This window comes from Macaca fascicularis, chromosome 14, assembly GCF_037993035.2.
Source record: "Macaca fascicularis isolate 582-1 chromosome 14, T2T-MFA8v1.1".
NCBI lineage: Eukaryota > Metazoa > Chordata > Mammalia > Primates > Cercopithecidae > Macaca > Macaca fascicularis.
This window is the reverse complement of record NC_088388.1, coordinates 30,355,930-30,380,310: the sequence shown is the minus strand read 5'-3', so window position 1 is coordinate 30,380,310 and position 24,381 is coordinate 30,355,930. Positions and strand designations below refer to the sequence as shown.

The following is a 24,381-nucleotide window of genomic DNA, read 5'->3' as shown; positions in this document are numbered from 1 at the left end:
GAATATTTTAGTGTTGAATATTTAGTGTTGAATCTTGAATATTTAGTGTTGAAAGCTGCAGTGCACACGTAGGTACCCAGTATTCTGGTGCTTCGCTGGAACTGATTAAATCTCTCCAGAGGCAGTGGTGTGGATAGACTTTGACTGAATTGGAGAGCCAGCAATATAGATGGGGTTTATAAATTGTTTGGCCTCTGTTTCACTCAAGACTTCTTATTTCAGCAGAATAGATCTGTGATAACTATTAAAAACAACATTTACAAGTATCTCAGTGAAATTTCTGCACTACTCAACATTGTACAAGTTAAATTTTAAAGACCGCTTATACTTGGGTTTTGGGGAAGAATAATTCAATGACATCTACTGCTTCTTATTTCTTGCCCCTGTATACTTTCTGTAACTCCACCTAGGTGTTATTGAATGCTGATTTTGTGTTTGTTTGCATTTTCACTCTGTGAAGAGAAAAAGACTAAAGGGGGGAAGAGGGTTATTTTTACAAGTCCCTTTGGTTGGTAAGGGGGAGGGGATAAAATGGTGCCTGAGCCAGCACACTTTATCTTTTCTCCATGTGTCAGATTGCATGTTTCTATAAAAAAGGCAATGTTTCTGTCTCTCTGCAAGCTTTGGGTGTTCCATCATGTGCCCATGTAGAGTCCTTCGAGACTCAGCAAAAACAAACACGAATCATAGCTTTCATATAACTCGGCCCTTCAAGGAAAGTCAGTTACTTGTTGTGGTGCTCTTGATGAAACAATAATCTATCTCAGTTCTGGAGATATAGTCAGTATGTGCTTTCTTTCCTCTTGGCCAGATGCGAATATTTTAAAAAATCAGTTGTAGACCATAAGCCACCTTCGGGTAGTGGGTTTGGGAAATCAAGCATTAACACTAACATTGATTCCTTCAGACATGGACTCCAGTCATAGTACAACGCTTCAGCCTACTGCAGATCCAAACACAGGTTTGGTGGAAGACTTGGACAGGACAGGACCTCTTTCAATGACAACGAGTAAGAATAACGATGCTCAGCCTCTTTATTGACTTGTATTCCTGCTTCATCTCTTACACCCTATTGGCCAAGATGCAGAACTTTGGTGGTGGAATGGTGCTATGAGGCTCACCTCAGCCCAGAGTGTGAAACTGTCTTCATTGTCTATATTTCTTGTGGAGGTCTCTCAAGCTGATTTTCCCTTCATTTCTTGGTGCCTTCCAGACTCAATGACTTTGTGTTTTTAAAAAAGTAGAACTCTATTCAACTCCATTTTCATTCTCTAAGTAGTTATGTCAGTGAAACACAAGCCCACTTCCAGGATATCTCTGTGTTTTAACTGACCATTTCCTTTCAATATCCATCCTTCCTCCAGCCAGTGCAGAAGAGGGGTAGGATTGCTTGCATGGTTGTAAAAAGACATTTTTGGGGCCAGATAATCCTAGAGATCACATCAGTTCTTAGAGGAGAGGCAAGGCATGTTATTGACAATCAACAAAGGTGACGGGATCCCTGGAACAACAACAACAACAACAACAAAAATTGCTAGTATCTCTTTCTGTCACTAAGAAATGTTCAACTTCTAGTAGCCTTAATTTCTACTATATGTGCAGGGATGTCCTAGAGATCAGCCTAAAGTCATTCATAATTTCTTTGAAGAATACAAAAGAAATCTAGAATTAAGAAGGTCCCATTTTATTGCTTGCCACACACAATGGGCAGAGTCCTTCATATGAGCCCTTTAGGCAAAGGAAAAAAAATCAGCAAGCATGTATTGATTGTCAGCAATGTAAATAGCACAGCATTAAGCATCAAAGGAGATGCAAATAAGCCTATGAATGGCCCTTGCCAAAGAAGGACTTTTATTTCCATTTTATGTCACTGTTGGCTTTTGTTCTGACATTGGGCTTGGGATTTGGTGACTGTCTCTCTCCTGGGTTTTAATATTTGTTTGGTGGTGGGCATGGCTTATGGGTGTGCTTTATGAAGTTTTTGTACCTGCAACTCAGAGGTCAGTACCTTTCTTGAAAGAACACAAAAATAAACTTGAAACAGTCCAAGTGATTTTAGATATGGGCAATGGTTCAACCTCAAATTGGTATATGTCACTGAGGGCCCTGTGTTTGCCCAGGCAAGCGTTTCCTTGGTGCAGTGATGAGGATCCCTATACACAGGTGAAATTTAAAAAAAACAAAAAACAACTTAATAATGGAGTAAAATGGTAACTTTAATTTGATGACCTTTACAAGGTAGCTAAGTATTTCCTTGTATAAATTTGATCTGTGTTACTTGAGTAGGCTATTCTAGATAGGCTTCTTTTTCTTTTGTGGTTACAAGTAGACTGCAGGCTATCATAGTGTTCATTTTCCCTACAGTCACATGTCTTAACACACAGTTAGGTGCTCTTGATTACTGATAGGAGCATTGGGATTCAAATATTCTTTTTTCCATGTCTCTGTGTTCTCTGGTTTTCCTGAGTGACTGGGAGCAATGCTACAATTGCACCAGGACAATCCAGGGTAGGCAAAGTTTTGGCTCATTCTTCACCTTGCCACATTACCTTTGATGATTATACTGAGAAATAAAGGATTTTTGGAACCAACTAGGGGCAAAATAGAATTCTGTATATTTCTATCAATCAGAGTAGAATGGTGTGCACAAACTTTGGTCTTCCTGTGCACCTATCCATCTGACTCTACTCTAGCCAGATCTTCCCTGCTAGCAGATAACAGGATTTGTACCATAGCTTCAAATTAACACTGGATTCATCCCTCATTGAAACAGAGCAGAGTAATTCTCAGAGCTTCTCTACATCACATGAAGGCTTGGAAGAAGATAAAGACCATCCAACAACTTCTACTCTGACATCAAGCAGTAAGGATTATAAAATCTAGTTGGCTTCAGCTATTGATAAGAATCAATCAATTATGGGTACTTTTGCAGTGTCTTTGGTGGAGGTGCATCAATTAGCTGCTGTTACACTGTTACTTTTAATCAAAAGGTGCGTCTGGTGGTGGTTTTCTGATTTTCCTGTTTTATATACTCTTTGAACATTAAGTGGAAACTACATTTCTTAGTCTTAAAGGTTGGATTTCTTTCACTCTAGGGTTAGTGCTTTGTTTTAACCATAATGGATTGCTTATATATGATTGATTTTATTTATTTATTTTTGTTAACTTGAGATCTTTCTAACTTTTTTATGTGGGCGTTTAAATTTAGTGCTATAAATTTCCCTCTTACTACTGCCTTAGCTGTGTCCCAGAGATTTTGGTACGTTGTATCTTTGTTCTTACTAGTTTCAAAGAACTTCTTGATTTCTGCATTAATTTTATCATTTACCCAAAAGTCATTCAGGAGCAGGTTATTCAATTTCCATGTAATTATATGGTTTTGAGTGAGTTTCTTAGTCTTGATTTCAAATTTGATTGTGCTGTGGTCCAAGAAACTGTTTATTATTTCAGTTCTTTTGCATTAGAATTGGCGTAAATGTCTGATTATATCACTTTATATTCCTCACAATAATATTATTTTGCCTTTTGTCCTCTGGACCTACATGGTGCTGATGACTAAAAAGCAGTCCCTTCTGGAAAAGAAAAGAATAATTAATTTAGTAGCCTCGGGCCCTTGAAACCATGCATTTGCTATTCTAATTGCAAGCAGCAAAATTTTATCTTTCAATCCAATGGTATGTTCCCTCCACTTCATCAAAGATGAATCCAATTGAGAAAGAACTCAAGATTATCTATGACCTCAGCTGACTTCAAGGTCACAGTTTTAGTGGCATAGCCTTACCTAATAACCCAAGCAGATGTTGCAACAAATGCCAATTCTGGGTATTAAGATCACCAAAATCTCTTCTGTTGAGTGATGTCCAAGTGGTGTCTATTGCAAAATATTTATTCTGTTCAATAGTGTGACAGACTTCACTCTATTGCTCCCTATTTATGGATAACAAGTGGAAAGCTTTTGCAGCAGTTGTGTGTTCTGGAGACAAGCACATGGTGGGTGGTAATCTTACAAATATGGGTTCATCACTGATTCCACCTCCACACAGATAGGAATGATGTCACAGGTGGAAGAAGAGACCCAAATCATTCTGAAGGCTCAACCACTTTACTGGAAGGTTATACCTCTCATTACCCAGACACGAAGGAAAGCAGGACCTTCATCCCAGTGACCTCAGCTAAGACTGGGTCCTTTGGAGTTACTGAAGTTACTGTTGGAGATTCCAACTCTAATGTCAATCACTCCTTATCAGGTAATTTGGCATTTATTATCTAGTTTGCTTTCTCTATACAGAGAAACAGTATACAGTTTCATATTACAGAGGACATTTTCTGTGTCGTCTGGAATTGGACTAGTTTGTGATATAGAAATGTCTTTCATTATTGGTTATCAATTCTAGTGCAAATAAACTTGGGTATACTTTAGATAAAAGAATACTTCCTTTTGCCGGTGTTTTTTCCATTTGTGTATGTTTGTGTGTGTGTGTGTTTGTGTGTGTACAACTTGGCTGTTATGATGGAATTGCTTTCTTTGTCTTATCTTGTGATATATGAAGTTGAACCACATGAAACTGATATTTTTGCAGGTCAAAATAGTTGAATTTTAGCAATTCCATTTAATTTGACTAATATATGCTACTTATTTGGTAAGGTTTTATCCTACAGGTGAATAATTTCTATATACTAGTATCTTTGCTCTGAAATTATTATCTGGTTTTGGTGATAGATTGATCAGTTTTACTTTTGGTGTTGGATAAACCTCTTCTAGTTCTGATGCATACTTAAAATGTTCATGATTTAATCTAGTATTAATGAGGGACCACTTCTCTGATTGTAATAGTGAAGAGAGGACTGAAGATAATTTATTCAATTAAGTTTGACATGAACCTAGAGTAAGTCTTTTTTTTTCCTCAAATAAGTAGTCATCTCTGCTTCTGCTTTTCTTTGCTTCTCCATTTGTATTAAGAAATTAACACTGAAGAAAGGGGAACTGGAAAACACCCACTTTAGTGAAGAAATAAAAAACAGATTCTGTCTTCCTAGTACTAGTTTTTCAATTGCTTTGTAACACAGTCACTAAGGCATATTCAAGATTAGAGACTTTAGATATATAATTTTGGAGCAGAGATCTTCTCTCCTCCCCCTAAAAAGAAAAATAAGAATTTATATATATATATATATATATATTTTTTTTTTTTTTTTTTTGAGATGGAGTTTTGCTCTTGTTGCCCAGGCTGGAGTCCAGTGGTGCGATCTCGGCTCACCGCAACCTTCGCCTCCTGAGTTCAAGCAATTCTTCTGCCTCAGCCTCCATGAGAATCCAATATGTAAAACAGATGAGAGTTGCGAGGCAGGGACAGAAAATTCAGAATGCCACACGCTAGGCCTCATTTCTCTGGGTGGCCTACCCCAGAGCTTCAAGAAAAACAGTTTAAGAAAATGCTAACTTCAGCAATATTGGCAAGACAAAGCCCCTTACACTCCTTAGTTCCTTATTCAGCATTGTTCTGCTCTCACTTATTAAAATTTCCAAGTACCATTGTCAGTATTCTTCAGAAAATCTTACAGTGCTGTCTCATTGCTCTTGGCAAAAGAAAGCCTGTTGTGCAACCTAATGAATTTAATTTTTTTTTTTTTTTTTTTTTTTTGGTGACAGAGTCTTGCCCTGTCACCCAGGCTGTAGTACAGTGGCGCGATCTCGGCTTACTGCAACCTCTGCCTCCCAAGTTCAAGCAATTCTCTTGCCTCAGCCTCCTGAGTAGCAGGGATTACAGATGTGTGCCACCATGCCTGGCTAATTTTTTTTTATTTTTAGTAGAAATGAGGTTTCACCATGTTAGCCAGGCTGGTCTCAAACTCCTGACCTCAAGTGATCCACCTGCCTCAGCCTCCCAAAGTGCTGGGATTACAGACGTGAGTCACCGCGCCCAGCCATGAATTTAAATTTTAAATGGCAATTTTAATAGTCACAGTACCCTAGAAGGCTTATAGCCTAATGTTAGTATATCAAATGCTTTTTACAAGACTGATATTCACAGACACTGATTCCTTCTAATTTCCACAGTGGTAAGGAGAGATTTTCCATGATTCTCCATGGATTAGACAATTAAGTCACCCAATTCTCATCCTTGGTTTTCTTCAAAAATACTCACCCATATAAATCTCATTTATGTCCATACATTTTTCTCAGTCTTTAGGCTTAATGTTAAGAACTAAAGCATTTGTTGAAGCAAGCAGATCACTTGGGGTCAGGAGTCTGAGACTAGCCAGGCCAACATGGTGAAACCCCGTCTCTACTAAAAATACAAAAAATTAGCCAGGCATAGTGGCAGATGCCTGTAGTCTCAGCTACTCGGGAGACTAAGGCATGAGAATCACTTGAACCCAGGAATTGGAGGTTGCAGTGAGCCAAAATCATGCCACTGCACTCCAGCCTGGGCGACAGAACGAGGCTCTGTCCCCCAAAAAAGAACTAAAGCATTTAGAATCATAGTGGCAGTGGTGGTGGTGGTGATGGTGATGGTGATGGTGATAATGATGGTGATGGGATGGCGACGGTAATGGTGATTTTGGTAGTGGGAGTATTGGTGTGGCATTTCAGCAAATGTTGTTTTCATTTGTTTTAACCATCAGCCAAGGAACAAAGCAATCTGTCTCTTCAACATAATTACACAGGTGACTAAGTGTTACCCACTTCCACCTTCTCTAATCAAGGAAATGGTGATGATCAGGTTACTATAGACTCCTTATAAGGTGCCTTCATAATGGATAACTGCAGCCATTTATGTAAGCATTGTCCTGTGGTCAAAAAAAAAAAAAAAAAGATTCCAGTATACTTTTGAAAAATGGGAGTGGGGGAGGGAGTTTTAATATGCTGCATTCAAGATTTGACCTGTGGATTTAGATTTTAGCAATTAATGAGGTTGACTTAATCTAAAGCTTTCTGGTGATAGATGTTTGAGAAGTTAGGATTATATTAATTCGTCATTTTGAAACCACAGATTTAACTTTAAAAAATATTATTTTAAACGTATTATAATGCCCATATTCCAATACACATTATTCACGTTAGCTATCATCTCACCATTTCCTTTTTTACTTATTTTTAATTTTTTTTGAAAATAAGTAGTTAACTTTTCTCTTTGAATCTTTACATCATTCAATCCCAAGATTCCTTATTGCATACTAATTTCCTGCCGCCAAGAAATCTGTTTCATGCCCTAAGCCAGCGTATGCCCATTTCCAGTGATTACATTTCTCATAATCCAATTCATATTGTCCTTATTTAAAATATACAATGTCTAGTCTCAACCTCAGACCTGCAAAGGTATCACAATATTTTTGTTAGCATGTTCTTTACCACAGTTCTTGGATTTCTACCAAAACCAAGTTTCTACAAAACTTCCTGTGGTCATCCTTCTTAGCCTTTGCTGCCCTAGTTTCCTTAATTCTGATTAAAGCTCTAGCTCATTTATCCGTGGATTAAGCAATGAACAGTAATTAATATTGTGCACCCATTCAAGGCTGTTTTGCCATCATTTTTTGGAATACCTTAAAAAGACTAAACTTTGCGATAGGCTGTATAGGAATGCAAATGTAAGGAAATGCAGACGGGAGTGTAAGTGAAAACATGCAGTACTGACCTTCCTGATTGCTCATTACAGGAGACCAAGATGCATTCTACCCCAGTGGGGGGTCCCATACCACTCATGGATCTGAATCAGCTGGTGAGTTCAAAACCGCTTCAGTCATGTACTGTTATAATCGTTGAGCCTGACGATGACGACTAATGAAGTATGAGTCAGTGTCTCCAGAGAAGTGGTTCTCAAACCTTCTTAGCATACATCACAATTACAGGGATGGCTTATTAAATCACAGCGCTGGACCCCACCCTTAAGGCTCCTGATTCAGTAGGTCAGGGGTGGAGCCCAAGCATTTGCATTTCTAATCAGATCCCTGGTAATGCTGACACTGCTGGGACAGGGATTGCACTTTGAGAACTACTGCTCTGGAGAAAAGCCTTGCACTGAAAAACTCAGGAAGAATTCAGGCAGTGTCCCAATTTAACATTGCACTACACCAGAGTGAGTAAGAGCATGAGTTTTGTAGCAAAAATGGCCTGAGAACGATTCCAGCCCTCTACATATTAACTGAGCAAGATGCTTTAAAGGGTCTGAGACAAAATTTCTCAAGTAATAAACTTGGAATAATAATAATTGTCACAGGACATTGTTTCAAAGACTAAATGATAGAATACATGCAAAGCATTTAGCATCATCCTGGCACATGATATCATCACTGGTATTTGTTGGGAATTTGCTGTGTGCCAACAGTATCTTCCTAAACACTTTACATGTATTAAGTTGGGCCAAATGGAACTGCCATTATTGTAGGTCAAGAACAGGTCAATATCAGCGAGGTGCAGTGGCTCACACCTGTAATCCCAGCACTTTGGGAGGCCGAGGCGGGTGGATCACGAGCTCAGGAGTTCGAGACCAGCCTGACCAACATGGTGAAACCCTGTCTCTACTAAAAATACAAAAATTAGCCGGGTGTGGTGGCACGCACCTATAATCCCAGCTACTCGGGAGGCTGAGGCGGGAGAATTGCTTGGACCTGGAAAGCAGAGGTTGCAGCGAGTCAAGATCGCACTGCTGCACTCCAGTCTGGGTGACAGAGCAACACTCTGCCTCAAAAAAAAGAAAAAGAAAAAGAAAAAGAAAAAGAAAAGAAAAGTTGATATCAGCAAATGTATAGAGTTTATCTAGTATGAACTCATTCAGTCATCCTACAAACTCTGTGACATAGGTAAGTACTGTTATTATCCCCATGTTACAGATGAGGAAACTAAGGCTCAGAGTGTCAGAGTTGACAGGGCCAGGGAGTGACAGAGCCACCTTTCAAGCCTGGAGGGTCTCATATTACTTCTCATAGCACAGTCTGGAGAAAGCATTCCATAATGCCCATAATTACTGCCAGGCGTGAATTCGTAAATAGACTCCTGTTTGTTGTGATTCAGATCACATCCCTGCAAACCTTACCCCAGACTGCAAAAGTCTGGCATGAGGTAGGTTTACTAATGACTTCTACTGCTGGGCTACTGGGAGGTTCTGCCAGTGCTGCTTTACTGTGGTCTCCCTGAACATCATAAATCCAGGTGACCCCATGTAAATGATTTAAGCCGTATCAATTACTGCCTTCCCTTTTTATGCCCAAGTTTGAGTGAGGCTCACCAACAGGTTTAATGTTTACACATTGAAACAAATATGAAGATGGATATTTACATGGTGGCTTTCACAATAACTCTCTATGGAGGAGCACTAGGAGGTAGGGATTCATTAGAGATGCCTCTGAATTAGAGACAGAAGTCACAGGTTCACTGGGGACCTTAGGCAGGGCACTTAACCTTTCCCAGACTCAGTTTCCTTGTTAGGAAAAAGGAGATCAGATCATCTGCCTCAGTTGCTTCCTAGAGTTCTTGTGAGGAAGACAGTGTACCAGAAGTGCGAAAGTACTCTGAAACAGTGGGGAGTTATTAAGGGGCATGATCTCTAAAACCAAGAGACCCCAGCCACTCTGTAAGTGTGATTCTTTAACCATCAGTGCAGACATCACCTAGGAACTTGTTGGAAATGCAGAATCCCTGGCTAACCCAGACCTACTGAATCAGGATCTGCATTTTAACTATACTCTCCCACCCAGGTGGTTTACACGCACATTAAAGTTTGGCGACTTAGACTGTGCTAGACTGGTTTTCTCACCATTAAAGCCAATTGAACGATCTCTGTGCACATGTCTCAGATTACATGTCATCTCCCAACAGGAATATCAAGTGCTCCTCACAACTTGCTATTGTGGCCAGTCCTACCCTGGCTGGATTTGTAGACATCTAGGGCACAAGGCAAGCCCTGCTGTCTCACATCCATCCTCTGTGGCTTTTGCTTGAAGTGAGAATCAGGCGGACAGGAGCCAGTCTCTTTTGTTTGGCTTCTGAGCAGGTGTCTATTGTTCAAACAGGAGGTTTCATCTTGTTGCACACACACCCAGATCTTTTCTTGCTGGGAGCACTTCTTTTTTTTTTTTTGAAAATGAAAATAAAGAGATTATGATCCATTAATGGCCTCTTTTTTAAATATCAAAGGCTTATGTGAGTCAGAAAAAATAAAATAAAAAAACAGTGAGAGTGACTATACCTCCTGGGGAGTTTTCAAGGCCAAAGATCTTTAGTTTAAGTGGCCAATGTCCCATGACTTGGGCAGGTGAAAACCTGCCAACCACCAAGGACACTGGAAAGCATGTAGGGAAAGGGCCTTGGATTGTTTAGGAGGTTTGTAAAGTCAGAGGCCGCTGTCAACATAGGATGGGGGATGTTGAAACACCTAGATGTCTGGTAGGAACTTGTTTTGCTCCCTTTTAAGTTTTAACAAAAGCATCAAATTGCATAAACAAGAGCTATCATGTCCCCATATAACCATCGTAATCAAGATTTCATTGTGCACATCCTAAAGTTTGGCTCCATGAGGAAAGCTCTCATTTAAGACCCCACCATCTTCATCCATTGATCAGCCTTCAGGATTCTACAATGGGCTTCCCTTTGGTAGGAAAAAAAGTTCATTTTGGTGGGACACTTTCACATTTTGTTTTGAAGCAATGGAGGAAGAATTTTTTAAAATCTATGAACCTTTCATTTTGATGAGTCTCTTCACAAGATGTCTTAGAAGTTTCTTTTTGAAAAAAATTATTTATTTATTTATTTATTTATTTATTTATTTATTTATTTATTATTTTTATTTTTAATAGGGACAGGATCTCCCTATGTTTCCCAGGCTGGTCTCAAACTCCTGGGCTCAAGTGATCCTCCTGTCTCCGCCTCCCAAAGTGCTGGGATTACAGGTGTGAGCCACCGTGCCCAGCTTCTTAGAAGATTCTTTTAGAACCATTGTGTCTCCCTCATTTGGATAGGCCTCCATTTCTGACTTGAGGATTGTCTGTCTTGTGATGCTTCCTCCCAGTTTAAGGCATTTTGTTCATTTCCTTATTTTGCTTTTTAGCAGTAGAAAATGTTGATTCTTCTAACAAGGTGTGTTTCAGTAATATATTAGCAGGGACTCTAATAGGGTGATTTTTCATAGTCAGAAAGGGCCACTGCTGCCAAACTCCTTATTTATTTATTTATTTATTTAGAGATGGCGTCTCGCTCTGTCATCAGGCTGGAGTGCAGTGGCACAATCTCAGCTCACTGTAATCTCTGCCTCCCGACTTCAGGCAATTCCCCTGCCTCAGCCTCCCAAGTAGCTGGGACTACAGGTGCCCGCCACCACGCCTGGCTAATTTTTGTATTTTTAGTAGAGACAGGGTTTAACTGTGTTGGCCAGGCTGGTCTCTATCTCTTGACCTCGTGATCGACTTGCTTCGGTCTCCCAAAGTTCTGGGATTACAGGTGTGAGCAAACTCCTTATTTTATAGCGTTTATGTTGGCTCCTATGATGCTATTGGATGGGATTTTCAGGTTCCCTTTGGGCTTTCTGGAGTGTGTGAGTCCCCTGGGGGTCTTGTTAAAATGAAGATTCTGATTGGTAGCTTTGAGATGAGGCATAAGATTCTGCGTGTCTAGCGATCTCCTCAGGTATGCCTGTCCTGATGGTCCGAGAGCCACACTTTGAGTAGCAAGGTCCTAAATTTAAAATAGAAATAACAACCACACACAACTACCAATACCATGTACTTCTTTAAATGTCTGTAAAATTATGATGAACAGGATTCTATTATCCCCATCTTACAAGTGCGAAAAGAGAGACTTGGAGAAGGTAAATTGACCCATTACACATGGCTAGTTAGCAAGAGACAGCGGTGAGACTCAAATCCAGGGTTATCCAGCTCTAGACCCCAAAGTCCTGAACACTGTACAACACTGCTGCGGAGAATTCTCATGTTCCTTGATACAAAATAACATTACCAAGCCTTCGCCTTAATCAAACCAGGGTGGCGAGGGGGGATATCTTTTGTGTAATGCTTTATAAACATCTGCAGCTTGAATCCATAAATGGCTTCTCAGTGATTAAGAATGTGGACAGCTGCCCTTTCTGCAGCTCCACAAGGAACTCATGGTTACTCATTGCAAACTTTGGTTCAGAGATGTTGTTTTTCCCCTTAGGACACTCACATGGGAGTCAAGAAGGTGGGGCAAACACAACCTCTGGTCCTGTAAGGACACCCCAAATTCCAGGTGAGTTTCCAACTGTGAGGCAGAAAAACACGCTGAAAGTAGCTTTCTCTGAATGTCCCAGCAAGGAAGAAGAGACCCGTTTGAAAGCACATTCTCTGCAATGCCCAACATATGAATCTGTTTGCTCCTCTTTACAAGTTAAAGGATGAGTGAGAGTACTGCAGCCTCTTGGTAGGAAAAGATGGAATAGTCTTCTCTTCCTGGGTTCTGCAAACTAGCTGAGCTCATACTCAGATCTGTCCCTGGCCTGTCCCAGAGAAGTGTCATGTTAGTTACTAAAGCTTCCTTCCTAAGTGAATGATCGCCAAGAGGACCCCATGTCATTCCTAGGTCCTTTCTATCCCAATCCAATTTTCCCTTATTTCTGGGGTCCAAAGTGAAGCATGTAATTTTCCTCTTACAATTACAGACAGGGAGGAGCTACAAGAGCATTTATGTTAGATGGAGTGAAAACTTTCTTTTGGTTCCCCAACTAATTTTTTTTTGGTCGAGGGACCGCCTGCTGATGTGGACAGAATAAACTTTTCAGAAAGTATGACATGTGCAGTGAGGAGGCTGGGACACCTGGTTCTCCTGAGCATCAAGACAAGGCATTTGTTGCAAATTCTTTATTTGACTTGGAATCAAAATTGATTTGTCAAGGAGAATTACTAAAGGGAATCATCTCCTAAGGTTGTAAATTACCTTTTTAATTCTCTACCCTTCAGAGGTCTCCAAACTGAGTCTCCCTTGGGGAAAGAGAAGAATGTGTCTTGCACCTTTCTCCTTTGTCCCAGCTTGCCTAAGCACACCTGAAGACAGACCAGACAGAGAGAGGGGTGGGCTGCCCTGGGGGAGAGCGGAGGGGAAGCCTTAGCTGTCATCAGGCAGCAAGATTCTTCCCAGCTCCAGGGGTAGTGCAGGTGGGACATCTCAGGCTGGAGACCAGGGCCACTGTGGGCAGGAGTAGACAGGAAGAACAGAAATGGGGCCCTCCTGTCAGTCTCCTCCACTTCTGACTCTACCTCCCTCTCCAAACTCATCTAAACCAGGAAAAGGTGAGGCAAAGGTAGTGCTGAGCAGGAAATCAGAGGTAAACCAAGATTTCCAAGAAGAAAACAGATGATGAGACTTTCCATGTGTCTTCTTTCTCAAGCCCTGGTTCATGGCACACATATACAACCCACTTTGCAACTGAATTTAGGAGAGTTGTCAAGTCATATTTTAGTCCTACAAGAGCCTGATTTCAAAATGTGTAGAATATTAATCCACAAGTGATATGTAATTATTGAAGACATTTGAAAAAATACAACTAGATAAAATAATGGAAATATAAATCACTTATCAATCTCACCATCCAGAAATACCATGGTTACCATTTTAATATACGTCTTTAATTTTATTTTATTTTATTTTATTTTATTTTATTTTTGAGATGGAGTCTTGCTCTGTCACCCAGGCTGGAATGCAGTGGCACGACCTCGGCTCACTGCAACCTCCGCTTCCTGAGTTCAAGCGATTCTCCTGCGTCAGCCCCCTGAGTAGCTGAGAATACAGCATGCCACCACGCCCAGCTAATTTTTGTAATTTTAGAGATGGGGGTTTCACCATGTTGGTCAGGCTGGTCTCGAACTCCTGACCTCGTGATTCACCCACCTCAGCCTCCCAAAGTGCTGGAATTATAGGCGTGAGCCAGCGCGCCTGGCCTTTCCTGTCATTTTAAAATGTAAAATATATACCAAAATGTGATTGTGCCTTACATGGTGTTTAGCAAACATTGCCTACTGGTTAACCATGGCTTCCATGTCATTGAATATTTCCTCCTTGTATTGTAGTGCATAATGCAATAGATGTACCCTAATTTATTTAACCAATCCTTTATTGTCTCCATTTTTGTTTTTTAATACAATGTAAGGTGGATAGGTTGGTGCTCTTATACAGGAAAAAATGTTCCTTTCAAAAGAAGCCTACATTTCCTTTTATCTGTTTAATAATATTATACCAAAGGCATCTACAAGATTCAACAAGTCATCCTGTCCTTTTTTAGAAACATAGTTCTCCTGAAGGGACTTAAAAATCCTGACTGATGATAAAAGATTAAAGCAAGAAGGCTGTTGGACAAATACGTATAGCAAATTGCTCTTCCAGAATTACCTGCCTATTGGCTGGACCTGTTGACCAGACCCCCCTGCAGCGCTGACTGGTGCTTGTTTGAACTAGGTCAATTATAAAGTGCATTTTTGTTTTTACAAAGTGTGTCTCTGAAGCTCATACATGTCATTTAATTTACTCACACCAGAATGGCTGATCATCTTGGCATCCCTCTTGGCCTTGGCTTTGATTCTTGCAGTTTGCATTGCAGTCAACAGTCGAAGAAGGTAAGGGGCTGTCCTGGGGGCCTTCACCTTGGAAAGGGCATCATTTAAACTTTATATCCTTGCTGCTCAGAGTGTAGTCCCTGGAACCAGCAGCCTGGGCACGCTGGGAGTTTGTTGGAAATACACAATCTCAAACCCAACCCCAGACCTCCTATGGCAGAGTCTGCATCCTAACAAGATTCCAGTGATTCATGTGCATGGTGCAGCTTAAGACATCTTTCTCTGCCCCGGTTTTTAAAGACAGGAGACACCTGTGATTGTTTGGCTCATCACTTTTAAGTAGTGGTTGAATGCTTTGTGATTTTACATGTTTTTTAGGGTTAAACCTCATGCAGACTCTATCTGATAAAAGTTATGAAGTATCTCACCAGGAAGGCATACAAAAGTATATACTCATTCATTGATTTGTGAAATATTGATTAAATACATTCACGATGCACAAATATTGTATAAAGATTCAGTGATTCATCATCCCCTGTAGCCTCTCTGAGGTCCAGGGAATGTTTAAGAACTTTTACCAGAAGGAGGTATTGGCTTTGTGCTTTTGTTTGTTGTTTGCTGTTTGTAATGATATCATTTTTTATTTTCTGGGAACTGTAGCTGAAGAGATTCAGGTATACACACAATAGTAATTCTAGCAACAGAGGAAATGAACTTTAACAGGGGCATAAATCTAAATTTATAAAAGTATAAATCTAAATTTCTTACCCAAGACACTTTAAAGATACATTATTTTTCTCCAGGACATAATTCATAGGAATGTTAAATCTTTTGTAAATGTCCCTTTAGATGGTTTCTCATAAGGTAAAAGAACCTTATTTCCAAGCAGGGCCACATTTATTGTGTCCCCAGATCACCTCACAGGGCAGAAAAATGCCCCTCAGTCTGGGAGAAGACCTAGAGAGAATTATGGACTCCTTACTGGCTTTTGGAAAGCAACCAACAGCTAATTCCAACACCATGGGCAGCCCATACAGTCTCTAATTATCTGAGAAAATCAAATGATGCTGTTATATAATTATGCTGGTACAAGTTAATAAAAGTGCCATATTACAGTTAAATAGCTATGTTGCTATCTATACCATTCAGGGCATAATTTTAAAAAGTAGTTATGATAGCTGATTGTATAAGGAACAAAACTGAGAGAAAAAATCTAAAAGGCTGCCTATGATTGAATGGAAAGATTTTTTTTTTTAGTTGAATTTAAATAATGTGACTTGGGGGAGTCTTTACAAAGAGTCTTTATACTTCCCTTCAGCTTCCTTGTTTTCCCTTGGATTACTTTTGCTCAATTAAATATGAATTTCCTATTGTGTGCAATCAGCCCTTTATTGCCAAGCCCTAGCATGCACCACTTTTGCTCACATACACAGTCCATAAGCTTTGCACATGTCACCATAGAAACGCTGGCACGGATGCTGTCAACATTCAGGGAGACCTCAGGGAAGCATCTCAGCTGTCCCCAAGAGCAGCTGGAGTCCATACATTGGAGCTGGGTATCTCCCCCATCGTCTGTGTCTTGTCAGCAGCAGACAGCAGAGAAGGGGCCTCACTCCTGCCCTCTCCCTCCTCCCAAGACCACAGTCACCCTGGTAACCGGCAAACAGGGACACACAGGGTCCGGCACAGCGAGTATCTCACCAGGAAAGTAGCTGCTTGGACGCCATAGATCACTATGTCCTGATTTGATAATTGAAAACAGATTTGCCACGCAGCTAAAGGGTGGTTAACAGCTGCACAGGCCCCTTAATGGGCTCTGTGATTCTGAAGCTGTCAACCCATTTCTAATCCCCTTCAAAGGCTGGGGCTTTTCTGCTTTGAGTGTCACATTTAGGAGAAAGAGATACAGAATCCTATTTTCATCAGAGAAAGGTTGGTTGAAAATGGGGCCTCCAATGAGTGTTCATTTATTCAGCAAACATCTTTTGAGTGGCTCCTGTGACTACCAGCCCTGGCAAGGAGAAAGAGAAGGTAAAAAACAAAAAGAGTACCATCCCTTTTTTAAAAGAATCTTGAGGTTTAGTGGCAGTATTGGCCTCTTGAATTTGAATTGGCTAATATTTATTGAGAACCCCTGTGCCAGACACTGTTATATAAATTATGGTTAAAAGACAAAAGTGGAAAATCATTAGTCTCTGAAGTTGACATACAAGGATGGCTCATGGGCTTGCATGATGAAGTGATCTGTGAGTCACGTTGTCTTAAAGATGCTGGCTTGGGGGTTCTATTACTTCTTTAGCTTTTTCCACTGCTGCCATCATCCACAACAGCTTTCCTTGCTGTTCCTCATGTCACCTGACTCCTTGAATTAGAGCTCTCCATGGGAAATCATGCTTTATTCCCTCTCTGTGAGAGCACATAATTATTTTAGGAGTCAACTGGGTTGATAGATACTGGGTGAGGCTCCAGAGAAGATTTTCCTTTAAAGAATGTATCTGGGCCAGGTGCAGTGGCTTACGCAATGGCTCACACCAGGTGCAGTGGCTCACTTTGGGAGGCCGAGGCAGTGGATTACTTGAGCCTAGGAGTTCAAGACCAGCCCGGGCAACATGGTGAAACACCGTCTCTACAAAAAAGACAAAAATTAGCTGAGCGTAGTGGCGCATGCCTGTGGTCTCAGCTACTTGGGAGGTTGAGGTGGAAGAATCGCTTGAGCCCCAGGAGGTAGAGGCAGCAGTGAGCCACGATAGTGCCACTACAGCCTGGGCAACAGAGTGAGACCCTGTCTCAAACAAACAAACAAACAAACAAAAATCCATCTGAATTGTCTGAAGAGGAGAAAAAAACATGAGGACTTTACTATGCGCTGCTTGTACATAAAAACTATTCACCAGCCTTCACTTTAATGGGAATAATCGTGTTTTCTACAAACCCCAGCAGTCAGTCACCCACACTCCAATCAGTAGGTCTTCTCTATGCATCGCCATAATTTAGAAATATTTTCATTCTCTTATGCTCCACAGGAGCTCCTGTAATCTGAGCTCACCCAACTTCCTCCTGCTGTCTAGAACAGTGCTATGCAATAGAACTTTCTGTGATGATGGAAATGTTCTATATCTCCACTGTCCAATATATAACTACTAGCCAATTGTGGCTACTGAGCACTTGAACTGTGGCTAGTTTGACTGAAGAAGTGAATTTTTAATTTCATTTCATTGTAATTAGTTTAAATTCAAATAGCCACATGTGGCTGGTGGCTACTATATTGGATGGCACAGCTCTAAAACAGTGCAAAATAAATCCCTAAATATCTTTAAGGATTGTCAGGTAGAAGAGTCATGAGATCAGTTGCCAAGTTACCCACCTAAATCTTTTGAGATAAATTCTGCCATGCCATAAAACTATGTTACCTGGCGTCTAAACCCCAGCCAGCCTGCCCTCCCTTTCCTGGTGAGGTCCCAGTCTGCCTCCTTCACACACTGTGTGATTGCTGTGTGCTCAGCTAATGCCTGAGATTTAAGGGAAGAGGAGAAAAAGGTAAGACACAGATCCACGAGGACCTCTGATCTTCAGAGTCAGAAAATCCAAGCTGTGGCTGGGCACAGTGGCTCACACGTGTAATCCCAGCACTTTGGGAGGCCGAGGCAGGCAGATCACTTGAAGTCAGGAGTTTGAGACCAGCGTGGCCAACATGGAGAAATCCTATCTCTACTAAAAATACAAAAATTAGCCAGGTGTGGTGGCGGGTGCCTGTAATCCCAGCTACTCGGGTGACTGAGGCAGGAGAATTGCTTGAACCCAGGAGGTGGAGGTTGCAGTGAGCCGAGATGGTGCCATTGCACCCCAGCCTGGTTGATGAAGTGAGACTTTATAAAACAAACAAAAAAACAGAAAATCCAAGCTGTGATTCTTGCAGTGCCATAACTAGCTGTGAATTTGGACAATACCCTTGACTTCTTGGACTTGGTGTCCAGTTCACATAATGAAGAAGCTGGGCTAGCTCATCTCTGAAGCTCCTTCAGGTCTAGTGCTCCTTCTTAAATTCTTATAACTAAGAAGAACTTAAAAATTTGAATTTGTCTTTTAAAAGTACTTATTAGATGCCTAGAGCACTGAATATTGGAATGAGTTATTTATGAGAATCATCCTACCCTCCTGAAAGTACTCAGACAGATAGAAACACATAAATCCAAAGGGAAATGCTGGCCAGCCAAAACCTAAGCACAATATTCCTGTGTTCTATAGGTCAAATGTTATCCACTGTCAAGATCAGCTTCATTTAGATTAACAAAATTAATCCCCACCCACTCCCATGCACAGACACATTTTTTATGCTCATAAATCACTTTCCCACAATATTTCATTCCATCCCTCAACCACCCATTGGTTAGGCAAATGGGAATGACTTTAACTAGACAACTTTCCTCCAAAGAACACAGGGACCAGAGAATTGGAAGTAACACGAGCAGCATTCTACCTTGAGCCTTTTAAATCCTCTTCATAGTAAATAATAACGAGGTAGGTGGAGGAAGCCAGGAGAAACAAACAAAATTCATTTCATATGGCTTTTGTTATATTAACAATTATAGACAGCACTTGAAAGCTTATTGTGCTCCAGATACTGTTTTAAGTGTTATCCCAAACCTTAGTTTCCTTACCCTGCATAAGAGCAAGAACAACAATTATTTCCTTATCCTTCATAAGAGCAAGAATAATAACAATAGACTCATTTATTTAGTGACAGTCTCTGTTTCAAGGGCTTTTCACAATCCTATGATATTGCTACTCTTAATAACCTGGTATTATTGATGCAAAACTGAGGCTCGGAGAGGTTAAGTGAGTTGCCCCAGGTCACACAGCAGGAAGTTCTCAAAACCAGGCCTTCCAAGCCCCTTTTCTTTTCTTTCTTTCTTTTTTTTCTTTTTCTTTTTCTTTTCTTTTTTTTTTTTTTTTTTTTTTGAGATGGAGTCTTACTGTGTCACCCACCTGCACCTGGCCTCCAAGGCCCTTTTTTTGACCATGCATCCTGCTGGACTCCATCTGTATTCCTGGTTCCCATGAATCTGTTTCACGGTTCAAGCATCCTTCCCCCAACTCCTCATCAAGCCTCATGCCAGAGGAGACAGGATCTACCTCCTGTTGAGGAGGTATAATTTCTATTTCCCCAAACAAGAACTTAAAGTTTATGGCCTTGGCAGTCCTACAGGGAATGGTCCATGATCATGAATAATAGATGCTTTGTCTCTATTACCCCAAATATCCAGAGGCAAAGTGAACAATTCTGACTTCATACTGTTTCCAAATCTCCAGAGGGCTGGCAGCATTGACAGAGCCAGGCAGAGCCCAGACTTTGGTCATAAAGGCCTGGATTTTAATATTGGCTCTGTCATTCTTACTCTCTATGTGACCTTGAGCAAGTTATTAAACCTCTTTTGGCCTCAGTTTCCACTGCTGTATTATGGGAACAATAGCTGCTTTGAAAGAGTCTTGTAAGAATTATAGAAAATTACATGTAAAGTGGCTGGCATTTAGGAGGTAATCTGCTTCCCTGCATCCCCATCTTGCTTGTAGTTGTGAAACTGTGCAACTTTGCTTCCTCTAAGCATAGTCTGACTTGTATATGTGTAGCAGCGATGTGTTACAGGAAAGAGGAAGCATTGTGTCAGCCTGGGTGGGGTGCAGCAATGGACAGTAACCAGGGAAAAGATCAAGGTCTTGCTCTTCCATGGCAATTTTCTTTTGCGTTTGAGTCTTAAGTAATGTTAAAGTAATGAGAATAATTCGTCTTATGTTATTAAACTTCCTATATCAGGGTTATATGGGAGTTAACCAATGTTAGAAAAACATCATTATGGCCTTACACCTCTAGAAAAATGTTTTATTCTTCTCAGTACATTCAGTAATAACGCTGACAAGGCCGACAAAGTGTTGACTGGGAGAGGAAGTTATTGGACTTTCTTGAATATACAAATCAGAATGATTTACAATCATCATGTTGATGGTTTATCTAAATCTGCAGAAACTGCCAACATGCTTAAAAGAGGCAAACATTTCCATTATAAAGTATGATAGAAGGCGAATCAGAACTTGAGAGTAAGACAGACCAGGGTTTGAATCCTCTTTTCTTACTTGCTGAGTTACTTGGGGGAAGTTACTGAATTTTCTGATCCCCAAGGTTTCTTCTCTTGGATTAGGGGGATAATAATAATAACACCAGCTTCCTGGAGTTGTAGTTGCTGATTTGCAAAGTTGACTGTGCAGAGAAGCCCCCTGAGGAGTTGTGAACCACAGATACTGGGCTCCAACCCTAGAGTTTTCTGATTCAGTAGGTTTGGGGTGGGGCTGAGAATTTGTATTTCTAACAGGTTCCAAGAGGATGCTCTTGCTGCTGGTCCAGGGACCTCACTTTGAGGAGTGCTGGTTGTTAAGAGTCTGGTCATTAAGTGCTGGTTGTTAGTTGTTAAAGTAGAGAAGACACCTAGTACAGTGCTTGGCACACACTAAAGCCATCATAAACCATAGTGATCCTCATGATGGTGCTCAATAATGATGACGATCTGATGCCTGAGTCACTGCACTCTTTCTCATATGGTACATTTTTTAAATTATTAGGTGTGGGCAGAAGAAAAAGCTAGTGATCAACAGTGGCAATGGAGCTGTGGATGATAGAAAGCCAAGTGGACTCAATGGAGAGGCCAGCAAGTCTCAGGAAATGGTGCATTTGGTGAACAAGGAGCCATCAGAAACTCCAGACCAGTTTATGACAGCTGATGAGACAAGGAACCTGCAGAACGTGGACATGAAGATTGGGGTGTAACACCTACACCGTTATCTTGGAAAGAAACAACCGTTGGAAACATAACCATTACAGGGAGCTGGGACACTTAACAGATGCAATGTGCTACTGATTGTTTCATTGGAAATCTTTTTTAGCAGAAAATTTTCTACTCTTTTTGTTTTTTGTGTTTTGTTCTTTAAAGTCAGGTCCAATTTGTAAAAACAGCATTGCTTTCTGAAATTAAGGCCCAATTAATAATCAGCAAGAATTTGATTGTTCCAGTTCCCACGTGGAAGACTTTCATCCCTCAGGTGTGCTGTGGATGACTTCTAACAAAAACTACACATACATATTCCCGATTGCCAACATTTCCCCCACCAGCTAAGGACATTCCCCAGGGCTAATAGGGCCTGGTCCCTGGGAGGAAATTTGAATGGGTCCATTTTGCCCTTCCAGTATCCTAATCCCTGGGCATTGATTTCCAGTGAGGTTGGGGGTTGTGGTGTACTAGTTACACATCTCCTTCAACAGACCCCCCTAGAAATTTTTCAGATGCTTCGGGGAGACACACAAAGGGTGAAGCTATTTATCTGTAGTAAACTATTTATCTGTGTTTTCAAAATATTAAACCCTGGAGGTCCTTTGATCAGTATAATTTTTTAAAGTTACTTTGTCAGAAGCACAAAAGGGTTTAAACTGATTCATAATAAACATCTGTACTTCTTCCATCTTCACTTTTTGTGCTGTGATTTTTCAGTTTCTAAACCAGCACTGTCTGGATTACAATGTATCAGGAAGAGCTGAGGATGGTAAGAAGACTCTTCTAAGTCTTCATCTCAGAGACCCTGAGTTCCCACTCAGACCCTCTCAGCCATATCTCATGGAAGATCAAGGAAGGCAGCACTGTTTAGTTTTTGACACTTTCCGAAGGTTTTCTGTCCTGTCCTGGAATCAGAGTTGGATGCTGAGGAGCTTCGGACTCTGTTATGGTTTAATGGCCAACTGTTCTCTCCTGTCAAAGGTTTTGCAAAGTCACATTAAGTTTGCATGACTTGTTATCCCTGGGGCCCTATTTCATAGAGGCTGGCCCTATTAGTGATTTACAAAAACAATATGGAAGTGCCTTTTGATGTCTTACAATAGGAGAAGAAGCCAATGGAAATGAAAGAGATTGGCAAGGGGGAAGGATGATGCAGTGTAGATCCTGTTTGACATTTTTATGGCTGTATTTGTAAACTTAAACTTTGACACATCAGTGTCTGCTCTTGATGCAGTTGCTATTTAGGTTGAGTTAAGTGCCTGGGGAGTCCCTCAAAAGGTTACAGGGATTCCCATCATTGGAATCTTATTACCAGATAGGCAAGTTTATGACCAAACAAGTGAGTACTGACTTTATGCTCTAATCCCATATTATCTCCCACTTGGCAAATCCTTTGTGGCATTTATTCATCAAGCAGGGTGTCCGATTGGTCCTAGAACTTCCAAAGGCTGCTTGTAATAGAAGCCATTGCATCTATAAAGCAACAGCTCCTATTAAATGGTATCTCCTTTCTGAGGCTCCCACTAAAAGTCATTTGTTACCTAAACTTATATGCTTAACGGGCAATGCTTCTCAGACCACAAAGCAGAAAGAAGAAGAAAAGCTCCCAACTAAATCAGGGCTGGGCTTAGAGTTGATCTGAAGAATATCTTTAAAGGAGAGATGCCAACTTTCTGCACTATTCCCAGCCTCTGCCCCTCCCTGTCTACTCTCTCCCCTCCCTCCTTCCCTCCACTTTGCCCCATAATCTTCAAAAACTTCCCTTCTTTTCTGTGAACATCATTGGCCAGTTCCATATTCAGTGGTCTGGGTTTCTTTTTATTTTCAATTTGAAAGAAACTGGACATTAGGTCACTATGTGTTGTTCCTGCCACTAGTGTGCAAGTGCCCCTTGTTTTCCCAGAGATTTACTGGGTCTGCCAGAGGCCCAGACAGGCTCACTCAAGCTCTTTAACTGAAATGCAACAAGTCACTCTGGGACAAGGTTCAAAATGGTTACACCAGCCTCTACCTGTCCCCCCAGGGAGAGAGGGGTAGTGATACAAGTCTCGTAGCCAGAGATGGTTTTCCACCCCTTCTAGATATTCCCAACAAAGAGGCTGAGACAGGAGATTATTTTCAATTTTATTTTGGAATTAAATACTTTTTTCCTTTATTACTGTTGTAGTCCCTCACTTGGATATACCTCTGTTTTCACGATAGAAATAAGAGAGTTCTAGAGCTTCTATTCCTTGGCCATTGTCAATGGAGAGCTGCTCAAGTCTTTACAAACCCTTGTAACATAAACATAGCCTGAAGTTTATGGAATAAGATGTATTCTCACTCTCTTGATCTCAAGGGCATAACTCTGGAAGCACAGCTTGACTACATGTCATTTTTACCAATGATTTTCCAGGTGACCTGAGCTAAGTCATTAAACTGGGTCTTGTTTATAAAAGTAAAAGGCCAACATTTAGTTATTTTGCAAAGCAACCTAAGAGCTTAAGATGTAATTTTTCCTGCAGTTGTAAATCTTTTATGTCTCCTGAGGACTTCCCTTAAAATTAGCTCTGAGTGAAAAATCAAATGAGACAAAAGACATCTTCAAATCCATATTTCAAGCCTGGTAGAATTGGCTTTTCTAGCAGAACCTTTCAAAAAGTTTTATATTGAGATTCATAACAACACCAAGAATTAATTTTGTAACCAACATTCATTCAATACTATTATATCAGGAGTAGGAGAGAGGAAACATTTGACTTATCTGGAAAAGCAAAATGTACTTAAGAACAAGAATAACATGGTCCATTTACCTTTATGTTATAGGTATGTCTTTGTGTAAATCATTTGTTTTGAGTTTTCAAAGAATAGCTCATTGTTCATTCTTGTACTGTACAATGACCACTGTTATTGTTACTTCGACTTTTCAGAGCACACCCTTCCTCTGGTTTTTGTATATTTATTGATGGATCAATAATAATGAGGAAAGCATGATATGTATATTGCTGAGTTGAAAGCACTTATTGGAAAATATTAAAAGGCTAACATTAAAAGACTAAAGGAAACA

The 24,381-nt window shown here is 40.6% G+C and overlaps 1 protein-coding gene across 24 annotated transcripts in view; it reads left to right on the top strand.

The window, feature by feature from the left end:
- CD44 (CD44 molecule (IN blood group)) overlaps positions 1 to 24,381 on the top strand; it is a 91,485-nt gene extending 67,104 nt beyond the window's left edge. For 19 of the 24 annotated variants that reach the window (XM_005578204.5, XM_005578203.5, XM_005578202.5 and 16 more), the window contains 7 exons: positions 908 to 1,009; positions 2,774 to 2,863; positions 4,044 to 4,247; positions 7,659 to 7,721; positions 12,149 to 12,220; positions 14,499 to 14,577; positions 21,130 to 24,381. In XM_005578204.5, the coding sequence (XP_005578261.1) occupies positions 908 to 1,009; positions 2,774 to 2,863; positions 4,044 to 4,247; positions 7,659 to 7,721; positions 12,149 to 12,220; positions 14,499 to 14,577; positions 21,130 to 21,334 (815 nt within the window). In that variant the 3' untranslated portion in view covers positions 21,335 to 24,381. The remainder of the gene's footprint in view (positions 1 to 907; positions 1,010 to 2,773; positions 2,864 to 4,043; positions 4,248 to 7,658; positions 7,722 to 12,148; positions 12,221 to 14,498; positions 14,578 to 21,129) is intronic. The other 5 variants (XM_065528325.2, XM_074013965.1, XM_065528324.2 and 2 more) reach the window with 3 other exon arrangements.